Here is a 21,325-nt window from a genome sequence, read left to right as displayed (position 1 = left end):
CTCTGGGAGGAGACAGCAGACACTGTATCCCGTGGGGTTTGGCACTTGGAGATCCCTTACTACCTCTAGCATCTATACTGCCAACAGGACTGATTCCTGAATTATGGGTCTTGGTGTCATGGCTGTGATTACATGGTTAATGTTGCTGGAGCCCCCAAGAGCGACAGGGGGCCTGGAAAGAGCCCCATCACTCAGGTGCCATACAAATGGAGCAGTTGCAGACATGAGTCTGAGAAAAGATGAGCAGAGAGCAGATGGACACATGCTGTGGGGATTAGTGCACCGGATTACAAGTTGTTAGTTAAACTCTCAGATTTCTGTCACTTAATTATTCCTCCAAAAAGAAGACACAAAGTCATTCTCATCTTTCTAAACACCATTTTAATTCTCTTTTTAAAGACAGATGATATTTTGGTGCATAATACGAAGCAAATCTAATAGTCATTCTGTTTACAACTGGCTGTCCCTACACTGTCATAGTATTTTTTAAGAGACATTATTTTCAGAAGTTAAGAGAAAAAAACCCTTTACACTCTGGGAATCCTTTGCACAAGGTATCATTGAATTTGTAAGTTTTGCTGAGAATTCACAGACTGCACAAAAGGAACCATAGCAAAATAATCTTGAAATATGAGTGATACTTCACCATATTGTGCTAGTTCCCTCATTTTTTTTCTCCAGCTCTGCTCCATAATGTATTTCTTGTGCCTCTGGACAGGTCAGTCTCTGCTGTGTTGTTTACTACCTTTAAAAACTTAGCAGTAAGCTGCTAGATAGTCCTGCTAGTAAGTGTTGGAAAGACTTGAACTCCTAACCAGAATGGATAGGATGCGGGCTAGGGGAAAGAATAGATGAGTCATAAATGTTCCATAAGAATATGGAATGATGTTTTTCTAATCTTTCTGGCAATTATTTTTTGTGGGATACTTTTTTATCTGTTCAGTCATGTGAGTTTATATAGGGGATTAGAATTCATGGAAAATTTCTGATGGTGCTGGAAAAACAGGCACTGGTGGACTTATCTTTTGGGTTTAGCATTCATAAATCTTCATTGGAGGGAGATGGGGAGAGAAGAAGGGCTTCCTCCAAAACCCAGGCCAAAAAGTAATTAGTCTCTGCAGGTGGTCTGGCCATCCTTTGCTTCCTACTCTGTGGTGGATTTGTCAGGAAGAGGAGCAGTTACCTGACCTGGTCTTAATCCAGCATGTACCTTAAGAGCGACTAAAGCTGTGAGATGAGTGAATTAAGTCTGGAGTGTATAACCTCATCCCAAGTAATTATCCGATTGTTTTTCCTGAACGTCTGTTGTTATCTGTGTGGGTAGGGAAATTCAGCCTCTGAATGGAGCTGCAGAGTGTGTTTTTGCATGCAAGTGGAGTTGGGTTTTTAGAAATGTCTCCCTGGCTCGGACATGGCTGTTACATGTCTAGTCCAGCTGTGCAAGGCTGTTGCTGTGCATGAGAGGGACATGGCTGTATTTGTAGGACTATTGAGCCTGCCTTCATGAGAGGAAGGGTTTGTTACTGCAGAACCTGTCAGCATTTACACACAACACAGTGATGTGCATGGTTTGACAAATCCATCCTCAGGTCACAAATCAATTATGACATTAATATTTACACTGCTACCACTACTAGGTCCTTTTTTCCTCTACAAACTGTTGGTGATACCCTACACTTGACCTTGCCACAGCCTCTGCCCTAGGGTTGGTGTGTAGGTGGATTTGGGGAGCAGGAGAAGCCTGATGTCTGTCCACCAGACTTCACAGGCCGGTTTTGTCTGGGCAGTTTGGAGGCCACACTTACCCCGTGTGTCATTGCTGGGCTGGGGAGATACCCAGGAGGGAAGGAGAGGGAGCAGTTCAGCCAGCCAGTTCAGCCAGGCTGGCTTGGCATTTCCTCAGGGGCCAGTAAATGAGTTTGTTCTCCGTGTAGCTGTGGACACTTGGAATGAAGCCACTCCTGCTGCAGCTGAGGCTGCTGCCGAAAGAGGGGGAGCACGGCTCGGGCCAGCAGGCTGCTGTGCTCATCCCGCTGCCTGTGCCTGCCAGGGCTGGGAGCTGAGGCCAGGCCACAGCAGCAGCACATGCCTTGGGCTGGTGAGAGAGGCTGCCCTGTGCTGGGATGAGGGCACACACACGCTGGTGTTTGCTCCATGGCAGGGCCTGTGTGACTTGCCAGGACTGTGCTCCTCGAGACACTGGGCACTGGGGCCCATCCCAGGCCAGCACCTCCCTGGCAGGGCCCAAGCTGAGACCTTGCTGGCTGCAGGATGGAGTGATGACAGTCAAGGTCGTCCATATCTTCTGCTTTCTCAGTGCTCCCTGACTGGTCTGTTAAGCTAGTGCTGGGATAGCTACACCATGCTGTATTCTGCTGTTTTATGCAGCTCATGTGTTTTGTCACTTGAACTGCCCTATGGGGACCGAACAGAGTAGTCTTCAAAGAGGTGCCCATGAAGGACCTGTATGGTTGTTCAGGAGCCCTTCTCAGAGGTCTTTGCCCTCTGTCTTCTCACATGCCAGAAGTTCCTGGCTCTGAACTGAGGGGTTTGAAAATCGGAGGTCTTCTTGCCTCAACCCGGATGTTAGGCATCTCTTTGCCCAGAGTAAAGGATTTTCACTTTACTCTGGGCAAAGAGATGTTAAAAATCCTTTACTCTTTGCCCAGAGTAAAGGATTTTAAACAACTTTTCTGTTTACCATTCCACTGCTGGCTGGGACTTATTCTTTTGAGATCTTGGACTTCCACTCTTCTTGTTTGAGCTACCGTACACAGCTCAGACACACACCTGCACTTTGAGGTAGCAGATCTGAAATTAAAAGTTGATTTTTCTGCCTTTTTCTGGCAAATTTTATTTCTAGGATGCTTGCTTATGCATTCAGTCATGGAAGCATATATATGCAGGATTAGTGGACCTCATGTGGAAAATTGCTTGGTGACACTGGAAGAATGAGTGCCAGTTGAGTTTAACACTGATAAATTCTAATTCCAAGGAGGGCTCCTTTCAGACTGGAAACAAACAAAGTAATTAGTCTCTGCAGGTGGTCTGGCCAGCCTTTGCTTCCTACTCTGTGGTGGATTTGTCAGGAAGAGGAGCAGTTACCTGACCTGGTCTTAATCCAGCATATACCTTAAGAGCGACTAAAGCTGTGAGATGAGTGAATTAAGTCTGGAGTGTATAACCTCATCCCAAGTAATTATCCGATTGTTTTTCCTGAACGTCTGTTGTTATCTGTGTGGGTGGAGAAATTCAGCCTCTGAATGGAGCTGCAGAGTGTGTTTTTGCATGCAAGTAGCATTTTCACTGGTATGACTCTGCTACTACACACGGATGTTGTGCAGTCTTGTACAACTGTGTGGCATGAGCTAACAGCACAGTTATTGTAAGCTAAGGATTACTCATAGCAATGAAGAGTTACTCCGAAAGGGGAAGGGTTTGTTACTGCAAGATCACCTCAATACTTGCCTATGTTCTTCTGATACTCAAATAGGTCCAAAACAGTGAGAATTTCTCTGGATTTTTGACTATGAACTCCATTTTTGTAGGCTCACTAAGACTTTCAAATCATGGGTATGCTAACTCAGCAACCCCCTGATTGGCTTGCCCCAACAGTAGAGCCAAGGAAGCCTAGATGTGCTTCTTTCTCTGTGTAGACAGTTGGGGAGTGGTTGGGAACTGTGAACTGGGGCTGCTAATTTTACAGAGGTTTATTTTGTGAAAACATTTAAAACATTGTGTGAGGGCGTGTTCAGTGACAAAGAAGCTAAATAGTCAATTAGAGCAGCTTTGGTGACTGGGAGATTGGAGCCTCAGTGAAACTAATTTGGTAGCATTGGGATGGAAACTTGAAGAATAATTTGCATGGGTTTTTTTATGTAAGAAATGTTGAATTGGCACGTCAGGTAAAGAAACAAGCAAGTATGGAAAACATGTTCTGATGCCTTCATTAAACTGGACACTTCTAATTCAAGAGTATGAGTGGAGCATCTGAATATATGAGAGAGCAGTTATAAAAAGATAACTGTTGAGCAAGGAAACTTTAGTTCTTGGCAACATACTGAGTAAATGACAAAGAATGATTAAAAGTGCTGCCATGTAGGATCAGACTCATATGTTCTTGAATTTAATTTTTAAATAGCTTGGGTCTGTTCCCATTCAAAAGCCAAAACATTGCAGAAAGTGGTGCATCTGAAACTTTAGTTTCCAAAGGTTTTTTAGAGGCCAGTTTCCACCTGCACTGGTTATTTTCTCTGTGTGCCAAAGGCCTTACTAGCCAAAAGGTGTCCGTAAAATTGCACAGTTCAGCTTAGTATTTTAAAGTAATAAATCCCAAAAATATTAGTTCTACATATACAGCTATAAATAATAATTTTGCTGCAGAAAAAAAAAGAGAGTGTTGTATTGACAGACATTCTATTTTGTGCTTTTTTTTTCCAGGTGGTACACTGTCCCATGTGGAGTCTTTACGGGTTGTGAATAAAGGGGAGGAATTAAGGCTGACGTGCAACGAGGAGGGACCTGTGACATGGAATTTCCAGAACTCGGACCCATCGGCAAAAGCAAAGAGTTCCAACGAGAAGGAGTGGTACACCAAAAATGCAACAGTCAGAGACATAGGCAGATACACATGTAGAAGCAAAGGGAGTATTGTCTCCTCTTACTATGTTTTTGTTAAAGGTAAATATCAATGAAGGCATTAGTTTTGCTTCCCACCCCTCCCCTTCCCCCCCCCACCCCCCTTCCACAATAAATCTTGGAGGACGGACTGAATTTGAAGTACAGTGGGAGAACACAATTCCTCCCTGTCCAGTAGGAAGAAACCTCATTCTCTGCTTTGCTTGCAATGGCCTTTGTCAGCAGCACAAAGTTCTGGATGAGTTCCTCTTTACATCCCCATTTGTGCTAAAGTTTATCCAAGCTCCCTTTCTAGATAAGCGACCTGATTCTGTTGCATGAGTCAGTTTTACCATGAAGAAGCAAGAAATTCATAAAAATATCTTTTTAATTCTATGCCATCTATCAGTATGGAGTCACGTAAAATTTGGACCCAGGTTTTTAATTTACTGAGGCAGTCAGCCTAAAGGGTTTGGTCTTTTGAGACTGTGCTCCCAGGCCTAAGCCAACAAACATTGATGATTCCTCTGCATTCAGCCTCTGATGTACCTTGTGACTGATCAGAAATGTCTCAGACAGGGAAAAAAGTGCTTCTGCTCTGACATATTTCTCAATCCTTTACTGCTCTTCTTTGTGCAGTGTTTTCTTCAGATTTCTTCTCTGCTGATATGTGTCTACATCAGCTGCCCCTGAGCTCACAGTTTACTATGCCTGGCACTTTCCCAGAAAAATGGTTATTTTGCTTCTCCTTCACATAGCTCTCGTGGTCTTCCTAACCTGTTGATGGAAAAGAGTCCTACGGCACTAATGTTGAAGACAACATTCCTTGACCAGCAGGTGTTGTCTCAAAGAGCCCCCTCTGAACCCTGCTAGTCCTTTGAGAATTACTGCAAGGTTGTTTTCCAAGACAGGGATATACCAGCACAGCAAAGCACTGCACAGCAAAGTTTATTTTCATGAGGGAAGATGTCTGGCATAGCGGCCACACAATTTAGAGTGCTCCTTTAACTGCTCCTGAGTTCTCCAAATAGCCATGCAGCTACCATGGATAAGTTTTCTTAACTTTCTGTTTTTCTCTGAGACTGTAACTAAAGGAAATCTGAATGTGATAAACAATCTTCATTTTACCTACTCTGATTTTTTTCCTGAAGGTTATGGTAATTATCTCAGACAGCTATGATCATAGAGATGCTCTTGCCTTCCGTTACATGAGTGACTCCTTCACCTCAGTATCACAGGCAGCTCTCCTGAGCATGAAAGCATCAGTGAAGTTGTTGGCCCTCATGCAACACGTTATTATCTTTTTTCTCAGTTGTGTGCAAAATGTGCAACCTTAACTTTGGCAAGTTCCTGGCAGTAAAATAAGTATGTTTGTGAGATTGACCATCATTTTGGATCAGGCATGGTTTAATGACATCACCTGTAAGATGCTGCCATATGCTCTGCTGTTTGTGGGGTTGCCACAAACACCCCATTATACTTTTCTGCTTGTAAAGTGGAGTGAAGAGAGAATAAGACCAAGAACCTTGATCCTGCATAGTGACACCTAAAATGGTGTCATCTGTTGATGTCTTATGTTCTTCTGAACACACTAAATCCAATCCATTTCTGTGACCAAGACTGACACAGCATTGACAGACTGTGTATGTGTACCTGCATCACCTTTCTCTTTTGGCAGAAAGTACTTGTGTTTTATCTAAAAAGCATATTTTTTCCTGATCCAAGCAAGCCTAGTTCAAACTCCTGCGTAAGAGAGAAAAATTTCTTGATTTTGATCTCAAGTTTTTTCAGATGGAAGCACTGATAAGCACTGTCATATCTTGTGTTGGAAACTGTGTTCTGCAGTATGCCCAGAAGGCAAGTGCAGCCCAAGATGTCCATGGGGTAGAAGGCCATGAAAGGAAGAACATGACCATGAGCAGCCTTGTTTGTGTCTGGATACGCTGTAGGAAGTCCTTTCATGTCTTTTCACTCTGCTGTTCCCTTCCAGATGGGGATTGAAGATGCAAGGGGAGCACCTCGGCAATTCTGCTTGCTCCAGTCAAGGTCTTGCCTGCAATTTCAGCTATTAGTGAAACATGTCTTTGTTCCTGCTATTTTCAAAAATTTCTTTCATTTTTTGGTAGTTGCTGGGAGCCATACTTTCTGCCTAATGAAGATATCTTGGTTCTGTCCAAGAGGACAGAAGGGGAGGAAGGGGACTGAGTAGAAAGCAATCAGTTATGTCTGTTAGCAGGGACATTTAGATGAGCACTTTTAATCCATCTTCTTCCTGCTCAGAAGTGACAGCTAGTCATAGCATTTCTTTTAAGATCTCTGTGTGCAAAATGTCACATTTTGGTTCTGTTCAGAAATTATTTAGGTTTTTTTTTTTCATTTCTTAGTAGTCTCCATCCTCTAATTCTAGACTGATGCTTCAAAACCTGTAGTTTGTGGGGGCTTCTTGGGTGGTAATGTCAAATTCAGCTAAAGCTACACCCTCATGCTAGGCTAGAAACCAGCCAGTAACTTCTCTGTTTGATGATGAATAACCCCTGATGTAGTGAATTGCTTCCATAAACCTCCCAGGCTTCATTTTCAGTCTGGTACTTTTTGTCTTAAACCAGATGCACATTGTCCATCATCTTAAACAAATTCTCTCAGTCTTCCTTGGTAAGCCATGGTTTGTTGATCTATAATCATTCAAGTCGTAAGTATGTTTGCAAAAAAGAAAGAAAACTTTTCTCTCTGTTTTTGGTTTTCAAATTCATTCTACTCTGTAGAGAGGGCAGATGGAATCTCAAATAAACTTTTACAGAGTGTTTGTCATCACACATTCCTTTATTTGTGTGTTTGCCAGCTTCTTAGCATTTCAAGGTCATGACATATCATGGGCTTCAACTTAGGTTGTAGAAGTGTTTAAAGTACTATATGTTTATGTGTTGTGGTTGGCTGAGATGAAATGCTATAAGAAAATTACCTTGTGAAAGATTGCATGATTATTTTTCAATCAGATGTGCTGTTTGTATGCCCAGTTTTTCTTCTAAGGAGGCTAAAAATAATCTCTGCTTTCAGGGAGTGGAGAAAAAGAGAGAAGTTGTTTGCTGCTTCCCCTGGTAGCAACATGTGTTCATTTAGATTATGTATTTTACAGAAGTGAAAACCATAATTTAGGTGCTTTTCAACTTCCATTTGCTCATAAATTTCTTTCAAATCCTCCTGTGGGCATGAAACCTTACAGCCCTGCCACTAGCTAAAAGCAAATTACTTCTAGTGGTCTGTGAAAATCTGTTTACTGCTGTGGGGATATTTTGGACCTAAGCAAGGCAAAAAAATGCCCTTCATCTCCAAATAAAAAAGCAGTAAGATTATTTTTAGTGCACATGATTCTTTAGTGTATCTGGTATGGAATGCTACTGCACGTCTCCTGTCATGCTGCTCTTTTAGGAGAAAATTTTATGTCTCTTGGTAAACTTGAATTAGGCAATGCTCAGTTTACCTGGCTGAAAGTAAAAATTTCTTTGACAAGTGCCCAATTGTAGAGTTAGGGTGATCAGAAGTTCCCATGCCAGCTTATCTGACAGATCTTTGTGTTTCTTCACAGATCCAAATGTGCTCTTCCTTGTTGATGCTCTGATCTATGGAAAAGAAGACAGTGACATCCTGCTAGTGTGTCCACTAACAGATCCAAATGTTACAAATTTCACACTGAAAAGGTGTGATGGCAAACGTCTCCCCAAAAATATGACGTTCATTCCCAATCCCCAGAAAGGCATCGTTATAAAGAACGTGCAGAGGTCGTTCAAGGGCTGCTACCAGTGCTTGGCCAAGCACAATGGAGTTGAGAAGATATCAGAGAAGATTTTTTTGAATGTGAGACCAGGTAACACAGGATTTTTGCCTTCTTGTAGAGAACCTGATTCCCAGGAGGTATAGAGAAGGGCTGTGAAGCCCCACTGCTGTCCAAAGCAAAGTGGTGAGCTCAGAAAATTTGTTTTGGGCAAATTGTGTCAGGGCACGGATTGGTCTCGTGACAGCTGTGCCCGGAAGGTTTGGCCATGATGAGCTTTATTTTCTGTTCCTGGTGATTTCCAGGCATTTTTTAATCATTATAAGAAACTTGGATTATGCTGTTAAATTCTGAGGGCAAACCAGCACCCTGAGGTTTGTACAGGTTTGCACAGGCAAAATTATTTCAGTGCGTGACTCCTGTGTCTGTTGCCCACAAGTGACAGTAGCAGGAACTGATTGATGGCATTGAAGAAGAGAGATTTGGTGGACAGGCAGAGCGTATGGAAGGAGAAGGTCTTTGTGTTCATGATATTGAGTGAAGATGGTCACAACAGCAGCCATGTGCACAGATGATGATGGGGAATGCATTGTGGCTGAGCTGCTACATGCAGCACTACGCTTGGCAAACCTGTTGGTGATACCCTACACTTGACCTTGCCACAGCCTAGAGTGCCCTAGGCTTGGGTGCTTAGGTGGGTTTAGGAAGCAGGAGAAGCCTGATGTCTGTCCACCAGACTTCACAGGCCAGTTTTGTCTGGGCAGTTTGGAGGCCACACTTACCCCGTGTGTCATTGCTGGGCTGGGGAGATACCCAGGAGGGAAGGAGAGGGAGCAGTTCAGCCAGCCAGTTCAGCCAGGCTGGCTTGGCATTTCCTCAGGGGCCAGTAAATGAGTTTGTTCTCCGTGTAGCTGTGGACACTTGGAATGAAGCCACTCCTGCTGCAGCTGAGGCTGCTGCCGAAAGAGGGGGAGCACGGCTCGGGCCAGCAGGCTGCTGTGCTCATCCCGCTGCCTGTGCCTGCCAGGGCTGGGAGCTGAGGCCAGGCCACAGCAGCAGCACATGCCTTGGGCCGGTGAGAGAGGCTGCCCTGTGCTGGGATGAGGGCACACACACGCTGGGCCTGTGTGACCCACCCATTCTGTTTGGAGGTGGGGCAAGAGGTCTAGGAGTGAGGGCCATCTCAAGCATGGAGCTTGCAGTGGCAAGTTTAAGTCCTTTTTTTCTGATGATTTGGAAATTCAGCATTGTCCCTCTCAGTATTGTAATTACTGTGCTGTAGAGTTTGGTCCTTACTGAGTTCACCAAGTAAAACTCCCACTTTCTCCTTGGCTCAACTTTTAAATGCATTGGAGATGCTTTGGTGGGTAATGTTTTTGTAATTATAACCACGGCACTCAGACCCTCAGATGTGAGCTTCTGGTACAGAAAGACTGAAGAGGCATCTGGGAAACAGGGAGCTCTGCAGGAGTACTCAGACACACAACAGCTATGATAGCACAGGGAGTGTTTATGTACAGCCCTTCTCAAAACAATGAGGGGCTTTATGGACATAGGGCTTTTTTTTGGATGTCCAGAGATGTTTCTGGCAGATGAGAACACAGAATGCCTTCTGCACTGGCATCCTTCTGTCACTTGGGTACTGCCGAGGGGGATTTTTGTGTGAGCCTTTATATCTAAAGAGAGCAAACATGTTTCTTTGTTCTCTTCTGTAGCTTCTTGAAGCAACATGAGGAAAACATTATTGTTAAAGTACGAATGGCTGAGAAGCATGGGGTTTTCCGAAGTTTTGTACAGTTTACCTAAGATAACTACAAAAGTTATGTCAGAGGCAGAAAGAGAGTCAGGAAGACCTTGTTTAATACAAGCTACAGTCTGATACATTCACAGTCTGTCTTCCTGTGTAAAAGCCCTAGAGCAAAGTTAACTGGAGTATAATAAAAGAGAAAGATTTGAAGAAAGGATAAAGAAAATAGAAAAACAAGCCACGAAAGGAACACAGGAAGCGTTGAAGAGCTTTGCATAAACAGGAGACACATAGTCCTTAGATTCACCTGACTGTTGCAAAAGACATCCTGAAACAGAGCAGGGTACAGCTACCCCACATCTGCATGTCACCACCTGCTTCTTCTTGGGTGACAAACTGTGAGCCACCCTGTAAGCAGAGGTTGTGATGCTTTCAGACAAAAATGTGCAGAATTCCTTGAGCTGTACCTGTCTTTCTTAGGCTGTCCATCAGGGACCTGTCAGACAGTACTTTCTGTAATGTTTTGTAATTAAAATCTGCAGTTAGTGCTGGGCTGCTGTTCTTCAGTGACTGATCCTCACCGTGTTTTCAGTTCCAGAGTGCTACTTTTTAATCATTGTTGCAAAATTAATCATCTCATTGATGGTTCAACATCATTCAGGTTTCTTCATGCAAGTTGCTATGCTCTAACAAGTATTATCTAACTTTTAAGTGTAATTCGAAGCAAAGTTGAAGCAGAAATTTGCTTGTTGTAAAGGAACAACTGTGTAATATGTTAAAATTTTTGAATACATCTCAGAGCCTTGATTTTATTGGAAAGTTAATTAATGACTGTAAATTTTTATCCCCCCCAGAAAAGCTGAGACTAATGAAAAGTAATAAACTTCTAAATTGTTTTCCAGTTCACAAAACTCTTCCTGTCATCACCTTATCAAAAAGCTATGAGCTTCTCAAAGAAGGGGAAGATTTTGAAGTTACATGTATAATCACGGATGTGGATAGCAGTGTACAATCTAGTTGGATTCCTCTCAAAAGTGGCGTAAGTTCCTTTAGTTCATGTATCATGTGTGCCTGAGCACAGTACACAGACTCTCTGTAGGCATTCACATGTTTGTCTTGGATACCTGATGCTGTGTTGATTTGGATTTGTTGTATTTACAAAGATTTAGTATCCCACAGACTGGTGAGAGGGTAGCAACAGTCCTGTGCCCTTGAGGATGGCTGGGAGGAAAAGCATCTGCATGGGTTTCTCTTCCCAAAAAGAAATTAAAGTTAGGCTCTTCAATGTGAAGTTCAGGTGACCTCTGTTGGGCTTCCTAAATACGGAAGCGTGGAGTGCCTACACATCACATTGCAATCAATGGGAGCTGCAAATATCAACACATGGACTGCAAATTACATATTCTAGTTGTTATCATTAACAGTGAAATACCTGCTAATTAGCATGGGGTTGTGCGTGACAGGAATGGTAGTAGGCATTCATAGGAATGATTAATTCATTTAAATTACATGGTGTGCCTCACTAACTGGAAAAGCTCTGAAAAATGAACCAGTGAACTGGCTTCTGTCTGCCAGTGATAGATGAAGTTACTGACTGGCATCACCAAGTTAAATTATTGAGAGGCTCAGTGCTCCAGGAGTTTGATACTGGCAGTGCAACTATTCTGCAGAAAAGGGGCAGAGAGATACCCTTCCCTGGTAAGCCAGTGTGCTGCCAGCTGTGCCTTTGAAATGAGCAGCAGGCATTGGGTTGTTCTTGAGAATGCTTCTTGATCTTTTGGGTATACCTTGAAATTTAAATTAATTAAAAGCCCTTGTGAAGACTTCTAGTAACTCCTACCATATACTTTCCCATGCTAATTGACTGATCTTTTACTGCTAATGTTAGTGCCCAGAATACATAATTTTCAGCCCATGTATATGGAAGACTCCTGTGGTATTTGGATAAATCACATCTCCTTGGGCACATAACAAACAGGAGTCCTGTTCCCTGGGGCTGGGCACACTGTGCTTAGTGAATCCACTAGCTCTGGCAAAGCTGTTCCTGCTAAGTGCTCGCTGCTCCAGATATCCCACCCCACAGCTCTGAATGTTGACAAGGTCTAAGTGATATGAAGGTGGCCTGGGACATGTCAGTCTGCTTTGGTTCCTGTGCAGACCTTCATCTGAGAATTTCATTTCTTCTCTCATTCCACTCCCTTTCCTGTGTTACAGATTGCTGAAATTGAATTGAATTGAAATTCTCTTCATTTTTTGAGCTTTATAACTTTTTATTTAATGTGTAAAAGCCACAAGGAAAGCATTTTCTCAATCAGTTTGATTTTTCTGTCCTTTTTAGTAAATAGTAGGAGCTGCTGTCTTTGAAATAGTGACTATCAAATTAAATTTTGTATTGAAAGAGAATGCATAAATCTCATCTTTAAGTAGATTCAGAATTACATTTTGTCCTGAATAGATGAGAGGGAAAAAAAAGCAAAATGTTTTTTCCATGTATGACTGAAGTTACCACCACTTCGGAAAATTGGGAGACTGGCTATTAGCAAGCACATCCATACTGAATATACTTCTCTTGTGATTTTTGTAAGCCAGGAGGAATCAAAATTGCATTGTGAAGCTTTAATTTGTCTAGAAGCTCTTGGAACATCCAATAATTGCAATAATTCAATTAGAAAATCATAACAAGTCCAAGTCTGCATTTGGTTTGATCAGTGTAAATTTTATCAGTCTTTCCAACCATGCCAAAAATTCTCACAGAGACTAAAGTCAGCGTCCCAAAGCATTTATTTTTTTCTATATGTAAGTATAGAATCATGACATATTTAAGAGAATAAAGTTTCCAGTTTCCTTTAAGATCAATAAATTTATATTGCTGTGGACCAAGAATCAGAGTGGGTACCAGTGGGAGGATGCTGTGTATAGCCTGCTGCCAGCAGGGCTCTCTGCAGCATGCCTGCAATCAGGAGATGCTGTGGCCTTGGAACATAGAGCAACATGGTTAAAATGAAGCCTCAGGATGTTAAATTCTCTCTTGTCATTTGCTGGGAAGCATTGCAACCATTAGAGAGTTGCTGAACTTCAGGCATCATTTGAGGGGTGCAGTGACTTCATACATGAGCTTCAGCTTCTGAGCATGAGGAAAGTCAGGACCCAGTGGTCATTTTGCATCAAGCCCTACAGTTAGAAGTGCTGTTTGTGCAAATAAAACTTTCAGTTGGTTACTCGCCCTCTCACCAATACTCACCTTTTGTATTGGAAATCTGGCCAGAATGAGCTGGGTCTGACCTTGGGCACGACAGCCTTGTCGTCAGGTAATGGGAACATTTGAAGAAGCTAGAGGTCTAGTTCTTTTTGTCTTGGGTTGGTCTCCTCTGTTCGGCTCTCTTGCAGCAGGTGAGCATAGTCCCAAATTCACCCCACCCTCACCCCATGTCCCTCCACATTCTTGCCTTAGAAGGGAGCTTGAGAAGAAAAGAAAAAATAAAAAGAAGGGGAGGGGATAGGACTTAGGAGAGGACATTATCTCCTAAAGGCAGCTGATCACACACTTGTTTTGCATGAAGAGATTCTAGTGACAGGTTTGCCGTGCTGGCTTACTATTCCAGTTTAAAGTTATGAATATTAATATGGCAAAGTTATAATTACTTCTATTTTTAATTTATCTAGGAAAGATGATGCATACACAGTGTTTTAGATGTTAATTGTTTTTTACCGACAGATTGTTACAAGCAAAAGCAGAAATTTGCGTGATTATGGATACGAAAGGAAATTAACATTGAACATCCGTTCAGTGGGAGTTAATGATTCTGGAGAATTCACGTGCCAAGCAGAAAACCCTTTTGGAAAAACCAATGCCACAGTAACCTTGAAAGCTCTAGGTAAATACTTCTTGTAAAAATCTTAACATTTCTAAGAGCAGGAGATGAGAAGTGAGAACACTGGGGAGTCTTTCCTTCCTTCTCTCTCCTTTTCCCCAGAGCTCAGCAAGTTAAGTCGGTTTTCTATAAAGGTTATTGCTGACTGGTACAATATGGGATGGCTCAGGAAGTTGTGGTGTGTATGACTGCTTTAATTTCCATAACCCTTTGCTAGTTTTTGGAAAGTGATACTAGAACAACCACCCAACAGTGTTTCTGCCCCTCTGGTTTGTCTCATCCTTCCTGGTTTAATCTAAAATTTAAACCGGTTTTAACAAAGCATCTAATTTACCCACTCCTGGTAGTGTCCCTATGCCCAATTTGGCAGCACAAGTGCAAAGCACATCTTCAATACCTGCCTTCCAAGCATGGGGAATCTCACTGACAGTGTGTCAGTGTGTTTTATGTAGAAGCTGTAGTTGTAGCTCTGTTTAAAATAATGCTGTGAGCAACATCATGGTGCACAAAGACAGCATGAAATTGTTCCGGAGGTCACCCCCTTGTTAAACCCACTATCCATCACTTCTACATGTTTTGGATCATGTCCCTAAACAGTGAGCAAACTCCCTTCCTCCTCTTGTTTAATAACAGATGTGTTTAGAGTCTTCTATATATTAACTTGGGTGACACACAGTGCCTTTTGAATTTTAAAGCTGCTGAAACCTGCTCATTTGATAAATTGAGTACAATTAAAGACATATTGGTATAGTTAATAAGATCATTCTGGTCTGTGTAGTTGCTACAACTGTTTCAGTTCCATTCAAGGGTGTAGTAACTAAGGGAAGTGTAGCCCTGGATTCTTTTTTTCCTTTTCAAATCTGTTTTTCTGTTGCACAGACATGCACTTCAGCCACACTGCTTGTTTTGCTTTCCCTGGTAACGTAAAGAAAACAGGAGTGTTTGACCTGTGTGGGTCAGATCTTCAGCAAACAGGCAGAGGTTTGAGTGCCCTTAACCTTGCTGTGCCAGTCGAGGGGGTAGGGCTCACAATGAAAGGGATGTTTTCCTCTTTTTTTTACAGGAGAGACTACATTCATATGTAAAAGAGTGAAACAGTGTGAAGTATGAAAGAAAATCTTCTCCCCAAGGGATCAGTGTGAAAGCTTTTATTATAAGAGGAGGGAAGTTCTTCACTACAGAAATTCTTAGTACTACTACATATGCAAATGCAGCTTTAAAAAGGATTGACTTGGGAAAGTCTGGGGTTTAAAATAAAGCATGGCATTATAAAAAGTAGGAAATAAAATTTTTGTTTAGTAAAATACAAAGTTTGTATTTAATAGAAAATGCCAGAGAAAAGGTGGAATCTTTCCTTTTTGAGATAGTTTTCTCTTTCCACCCTCTCAAATTTGACTTAAATAAGCTCCAGCTTTTGGATACCTTTCACCATTTATTGTCAAACTGACTATATTTACCTGAACTGTGCCAGCTGCCAGGGTCCTGGGAAGTGGTGTATGGTGTGTAAACAGAGAGAGATCTGGGATGACAGTATTTACTACATCGCTGTGGCATTAACATTATCCAAAAATTTTACAAGAAATAATACGTACTTTTTGTAAAATTCCTAATTGCTTTTTCTGTTGGGTAATTTATCTAACTGTATAAGGTACTAGAACTGCATTACAGGGACTGTTAACATTATAATAAAATTTTATTTGAGGGGAGTTGGGTCTGATTTTGAATATAGCTTGCATAGGGAATCCTGTGTTTATACAGAAAACTGAAAAAAGCACTGCAAAGGAACTGCAAACCTTCAGTTTCCAGATTTGAAATCTTTTCCGCTCTTCTAATGATGGAGACCATTTTAGAGCATCCTTGCCTGCTGTGAATTTACTTCATCCTTTCTTCTTCAAAGCATCTGTCAAGTGCTCTGGCAGATCCATATGCTTTCACCAAGCCCCACTGGCTCTGGCTTTCCCAAGCTCGGGTGCCCAGCTGGCCACAGCAGTTTGATTACTAGAAAGTGGGAAGAAGCAGAGCTCTGAGATTGACTTTAGGTCTAAATTCAAGCTCTCAGTAAATGTGTTTCCTTGTAATTGCAATCTGCCTGTCAAACTGATGATTCCCTTATGAATTTCTGTAATAGGACTAAAAACTTGTCTTTTTAAAGTGAATCCTCAATCTGATGAGTTTATTAATGAAATTAAAACCACTACAGCAAGGATGTTGTTAGACATGATATTTTGGAACGGAACTGCGCAGTGATAAATGCTATCTGCCAAATGAAAGATTAAGACCCAGCAGCAGATGTACAGAAATGCCTTAGTTTAAGATGATTGGTATCCAGGCCTGTGGACTTAGCACATTTTTCTCTAATTACAGCTTTTAATAGCTTCATTTGTAATGTTGTTCTTAATTACACTTGACAAAGAAACCTCTCATACTCTAGTATGCTGTAATAAATGATTTTAGCTTGCTTTTTTCATAATGTTTCTTTCACACCAAACAGTTAGCAAGTCAAATTTTTGGAAAAATAGAAATCCCTGAGTAGAATCAAACACATGCTTGCATTTTTCCAAATGCATATAGAAGGTATTTGTCACCAGAAGATAGAATTATTGGTACTAAGGCACTCAAGGTTGCTTTAAGTTCTGTGCCTCATGCTATATATAGCTAGTAATGTTGGTTTTGGCAGGTGAGGGTTTATGTACTGATTTGCAGATAAGGTCTCCTGTTTCATACATGGATGTTTGATCACCAATCTTGAAGTCATCTGAGTGTGATTAGAGTACTCACAAACTTCAACATGGCCCTGAAGTTGTTTTTCTTCTCCTCTTATGACCATCAGCTAAAGGATTTGTCCGTTTGTTTGCAACAATGAATACCACAATAGACATAAATGCAGGACAAAATGGAAACTTAACAGTTGAATATGAGGCATATCCAAAACCAAAAGAAGAAGTCTGGATGTACATGAACGAAACATTACAGAATTCCTCAGACCATGATGTCAAGTTCAAGACTGTGGGCAATAACAGGTAATAAGCTTGGCTGTAGTGTCGATTTCACTCTGAAACAGCAGACTAGAGTCTGCTCTGGAAAGAGGAGAGCGGGGATGGTGAGAAAATTGTGACAATAAAAGATGTAGTACGTGTGGCTTGCCACGGTAACTGGTGCAGTCTGCAGACCTACATTTGGAGCAGCATCGAGCTAACCACACCATCTGAGGACCAGCATGCTGTTTATTCACAACTCACCTTCATTCCTGTCCAATAAGCAAAAAAGAGAATTAAGGTTGGTCGTGTGCAGAAACTTCCTTCACTCCCACAGCAGACCCCAGTACTCTGGGAAAAAGCTTATGTTTTTATTTCTGCGGGGCCTGTTCTCTCCTAATCCTTTGTCTTCCAAAAATCCAGTGAAGCACCTAGAACATGTGGCCTAGGTTGTGAATGCGTGTTCCTTCCTCAGTGAGAAGAGGAGCAGGTGGTGATGCATGGATGGTCTGTGCCTGAGGCTCAGCTGCCACACAGGCACACATCTGGGTGTTAGAAGTGGCCAAATTTATGGATGTTGGAAGTGCAATGGCAATCATAATGTAAGATAAGAGTGTTTGCATGGATGATGTCTGCAGAAAATTCCCTCCTTATTTTCCATGCAGCAGTTGCCTATTCAGAGCAAGTTGTGTGTGTTAGTAATGCCTAAGTTTTTTCTTTGCAGTTACACAAGTGAACTTCACCTTACACGCTTAAAAGGAACAGAAGGAGGCATTTACACATTTTTTGTGTCCAACTCTGATGCCAGCTCCTCTGTAACATTTAATGTCTATGTGAAAAGTAAGTGAAGTGAACAGTCTGAAATATTTCATTATCATAGTCATTGTATTTTATACAACATAATGTATGCACAAGATGTCACAGTGTGGTTCAGCATATGAGAGGCTTTCTGAAGTGAAGCACATGCTGGAAAACTAAATGTCAAGATATAAAAGTGCAGAGTACTCACACAAATCCACCTACTATCCAGCATGACCTTATATTCTAGCGAATGTATTCCAGAGATTACCAGAGAGCAGCTAGGTTGTTTATACAGAAAAAAAAAACCTGTAGCGCCTGGAAACATGATCTCAAAAATAAGTATGTATCATAAACCTTTTATAATTTGAGGTGGAGCAGGATACACAGGGATTATAATTTGCATTTTTGGCAACCAAGTTAAGCTTTTAATTGTTCTTAATTTGTTTGAGTTGGATGCAGAGTTTGAAAGCTTGTCAGGAGAATTACTCACATTTAGATGCCTTTTGGCATCTAAGTACTTCTGTATAATAGTATAAATCACCATTGTTTTAGAGAAATCTGCATAGCTTTACAAATGTGTTTGTTGTCATCTTTGGGACATGCTTGTTAAGACAGCACTGGCCTCAGTTCCAAATAGCATTCTTCAAGACAAAAGCTGAACTTCAAAATTAATTCAATGAAACCTTCAGAAAACCCTGTGCTTAGCAGAGCCATCCTCTAAGAACATTTCATGCGCTCAGCTGACAAATATTGGCTGCTGCTAAAGGCCAGGCTTAAGGAAAATTAAACCAAGAGGGACTTTGAGCCCAGCAGGAAGAACTGTATTGAAAGTAAGTGGATGTGCTGCAAATGCAGTTTTGTGTTGCTGCTATGCTTAGGCAGCAATGTGTCCCTTTTCAAGCACAGTTTTATGCAGAGGATTGTCAAGCCTTCCACAAATGCATCAAGTCCTTGCTGTTAATTTCTGAATTCTTCTCATTTATCATTGAAGATCAACATTTGTAGCATCTCTATTAGCAGTAGTTTGGATCTAGAAATGTCACTTGGGCTCCTTTCAGAACATGGTATTTCTTCCTTCATTATGAATGTTGACACTTGCATTGTGCCTTCTGTTTCCTAGCTCTGAGATGAGGCCACTGGTGATCTCAGATCTCCTTTGTTTCAGTGAGTGAGCATGGGTCACAGTCATGAGGGATACTTCTAGTGTTTCAAAGATTAATGGAACAAAACGTTGAGCCAGAAGTTTTGATTTCTCTGAAGGAATGGGAGAAATTGCCTATACTCTGGGAGGTTGCCTATACTCTGGGCACAAGAACTAAAAAACCACTATTTCACAGTTTTGGCATCGTCAGGTGTCAGTTCTCAATGCAGATCTCCATGTTGCTGCTTTTGAGGCATGTGCTACTTAATAAAAGCTGAAAATTCCTGTGGTTTATGGTTAGGAAACCAGACCAGGAAGAGAGAATAGAGAATAGAGAAGTGGAATGGACAAAGCAAGAAGGAGTACAGACGCTTTTGTTCTTCTAAATGGTTTGTCCATACTGGCAGCCTTCTAGTCTTTTTCCTTCTTTAACTAGTGGTCTTGTAAGTAGCAAGATCAGTCTTGGGATGCTGTGAGGATGCATAAGCAGTCCCATAGAGCCCACGCTGTTGTGCACTGTGGCCCTGGGTGGATTGCAGCCATGGCTGGAGCAATTGGATTTGATGCACTTGACTCAAAAAGTTTCTTTTGGCATTTTGACTAAGCTCCTGTAAACATTTCTTCATTTTGAAAAAGAGAGAGCAATATATTGGTCTTTCTAGGGGTTGTTTTTAACAACAGCAATCCCTAGAAAAGGAGATTTTGCTGGCTTGTAAAATGCTCATCATTTAGCTGTGAAACACAAACTGCATGACAACGTACCATATTATTTGACATATCAGAGTAACTGCCAAAGGTGAGTCATGTGTGGGTGGGTCAGATCCTGATCTAATGATGTGTCCTCACCTGACATTCTTGTCAGAGATTTTGCATAAATTGCTTAGATGTAGCTCGTGATGTTTACATGTCTGGCTTGGGCATGTAATCAGCAGAAAATAACCAAACAGGTAAAACAGGATTCATAATCAGGAGAATGTCTTCACGTAAACAAATACAGATGCTGAAGCATTTGCTAAAAGAAATGATAAACCCAGTGCAGAAGTACTTGGCTTGGATTTAAACATATTTACCAATTGCATATGCCAATCTGAAACAATACTAAATTGCTTTTAAAATTGTGTAGTAATTCATAATAAATGCATAGAGGTAAGCAGCTCTAAAATTAGGAGCCAAAAAGAAAATTACAGCTTGACAAGCAGCATACTGTACTCAATTACAATTAAGAAACTGTGGAAATCTCCAGAGTGGCAAGGTATTGTGTATCTAGCAATTAGCAGGGGGATCTTCCAACTATTAACTGAATTTAGTGCAAAATAATATCTCAGCTTAATTATAGTCAACAAAACATTATCTATGCAGTTAGAGCTCCTGCTGCAAAGAGAAAACTGGTCATGGTATTATATATCCCATGAAGCCATGCTCAGTTGTTTTCCTGTCATTGGACTATGCAGTGAACCATGAGGAATCACCATGATGTTGTAAAAAGATTTGTTACAATCCAGAAAATGTAGCTCCAGCAGGAAAAAGTTCTCTTTTTGTCTGGGATGACTGACAATACCTATTTAGTGTTACTTTTTAGACATTTACTTCATTAACAATGAAGGAAGGGAAACTGGCAATAGAAAGCAATTAAGTGCAGAATTCCATTATACAGAACATTGAATTAAAATAGAAGTGACCTCTTATAAGTCATCTTTCATATATTCAGAATCAACACTAATAGAAATTGAAAAGCAATTAATAAACTTAGTGAAATTAGAAGTTTAAGACATTTAATGCCTGATTACAGAAGGCAGTATGTATATATGCTGAGCAATATAATAAAATGTTAAATATTTAAGGGGTTAAAGTCAGAACAGTTAGCAGCATCTAGTCATTAGGAGTCTGATAGCAGGAGGGGTAATTAGGCAGTGCAAGTCATAAAATCTAGCACAGTAAAATCCCTTTTAAAAAGAAGATGCGTGGTGACAGCGTGGCATGCATCTGTTTGCAAAAGCCAGTCCATCTTTGCTCCAGCATCCCCTGAAGTACTTACACTGGTGGTTGAGGAAGGTTCTCTGGCTGCCAGAAGGGGCTGCAGGTGCTGAGATGCATGGCCTGAGCTGGCAAAGGAGCAGCCAGTGGTGATTGTGGTAGCAGCTGTCTCAGTCCCCTTGGGTACTGGTGTGAGGGGCTCTTTGCTGCCTCAAGTGAAATGCATCCCTTAATATCTCTGAGCCAGAGGGGCTTGGGAGCCCTCAGTGCTGGTGGGGAGAGGCTGATCGTGCTAATTGCCACATCAAAGTGCTTCACTAGGCACATGACAGGCAGAGCTTCTCTTAGGTCAGCACTTCTCAGAGGCTGCTGCAGCTCAGCTTCCCATGGCAGCAAGGCTGGACCGCTCTGCCTGGGCTGCAGAGCCTC

The 21,325-nt window shown here is 41.6% G+C and overlaps 1 protein-coding gene across 1 annotated transcript in view; it reads left to right on the top strand.

Moving 5' to 3' along the window:
• Positions 1-21,325, top strand: part of KIT (KIT proto-oncogene, receptor tyrosine kinase) — a 56,660-nt gene that overhangs the window by 13,775 nt on the left and 21,560 nt on the right. The window contains exons 2-7 of the mRNA XM_054633029.2: positions 4,441-4,680; positions 8,201-8,479; positions 11,036-11,172; positions 13,849-14,008; positions 16,836-17,025; positions 17,705-17,820. Coding sequence (XP_054489004.2) covers positions 4,441-4,680; positions 8,201-8,479; positions 11,036-11,172; positions 13,849-14,008; positions 16,836-17,025; positions 17,705-17,820 — 1,122 coding nt within the window. The remainder of the gene's footprint in view (positions 1-4,440; positions 4,681-8,200; positions 8,480-11,035; positions 11,173-13,848; positions 14,009-16,835; positions 17,026-17,704; positions 17,821-21,325) is intronic.

This window comes from Agelaius phoeniceus, chromosome 4, assembly GCF_051311805.1.
Source record: "Agelaius phoeniceus isolate bAgePho1 chromosome 4, bAgePho1.hap1, whole genome shotgun sequence".
NCBI lineage: Eukaryota > Metazoa > Chordata > Aves > Passeriformes > Icteridae > Agelaius > Agelaius phoeniceus.
This window is presented reverse-complemented; position numbering and strand designations above follow the sequence as displayed.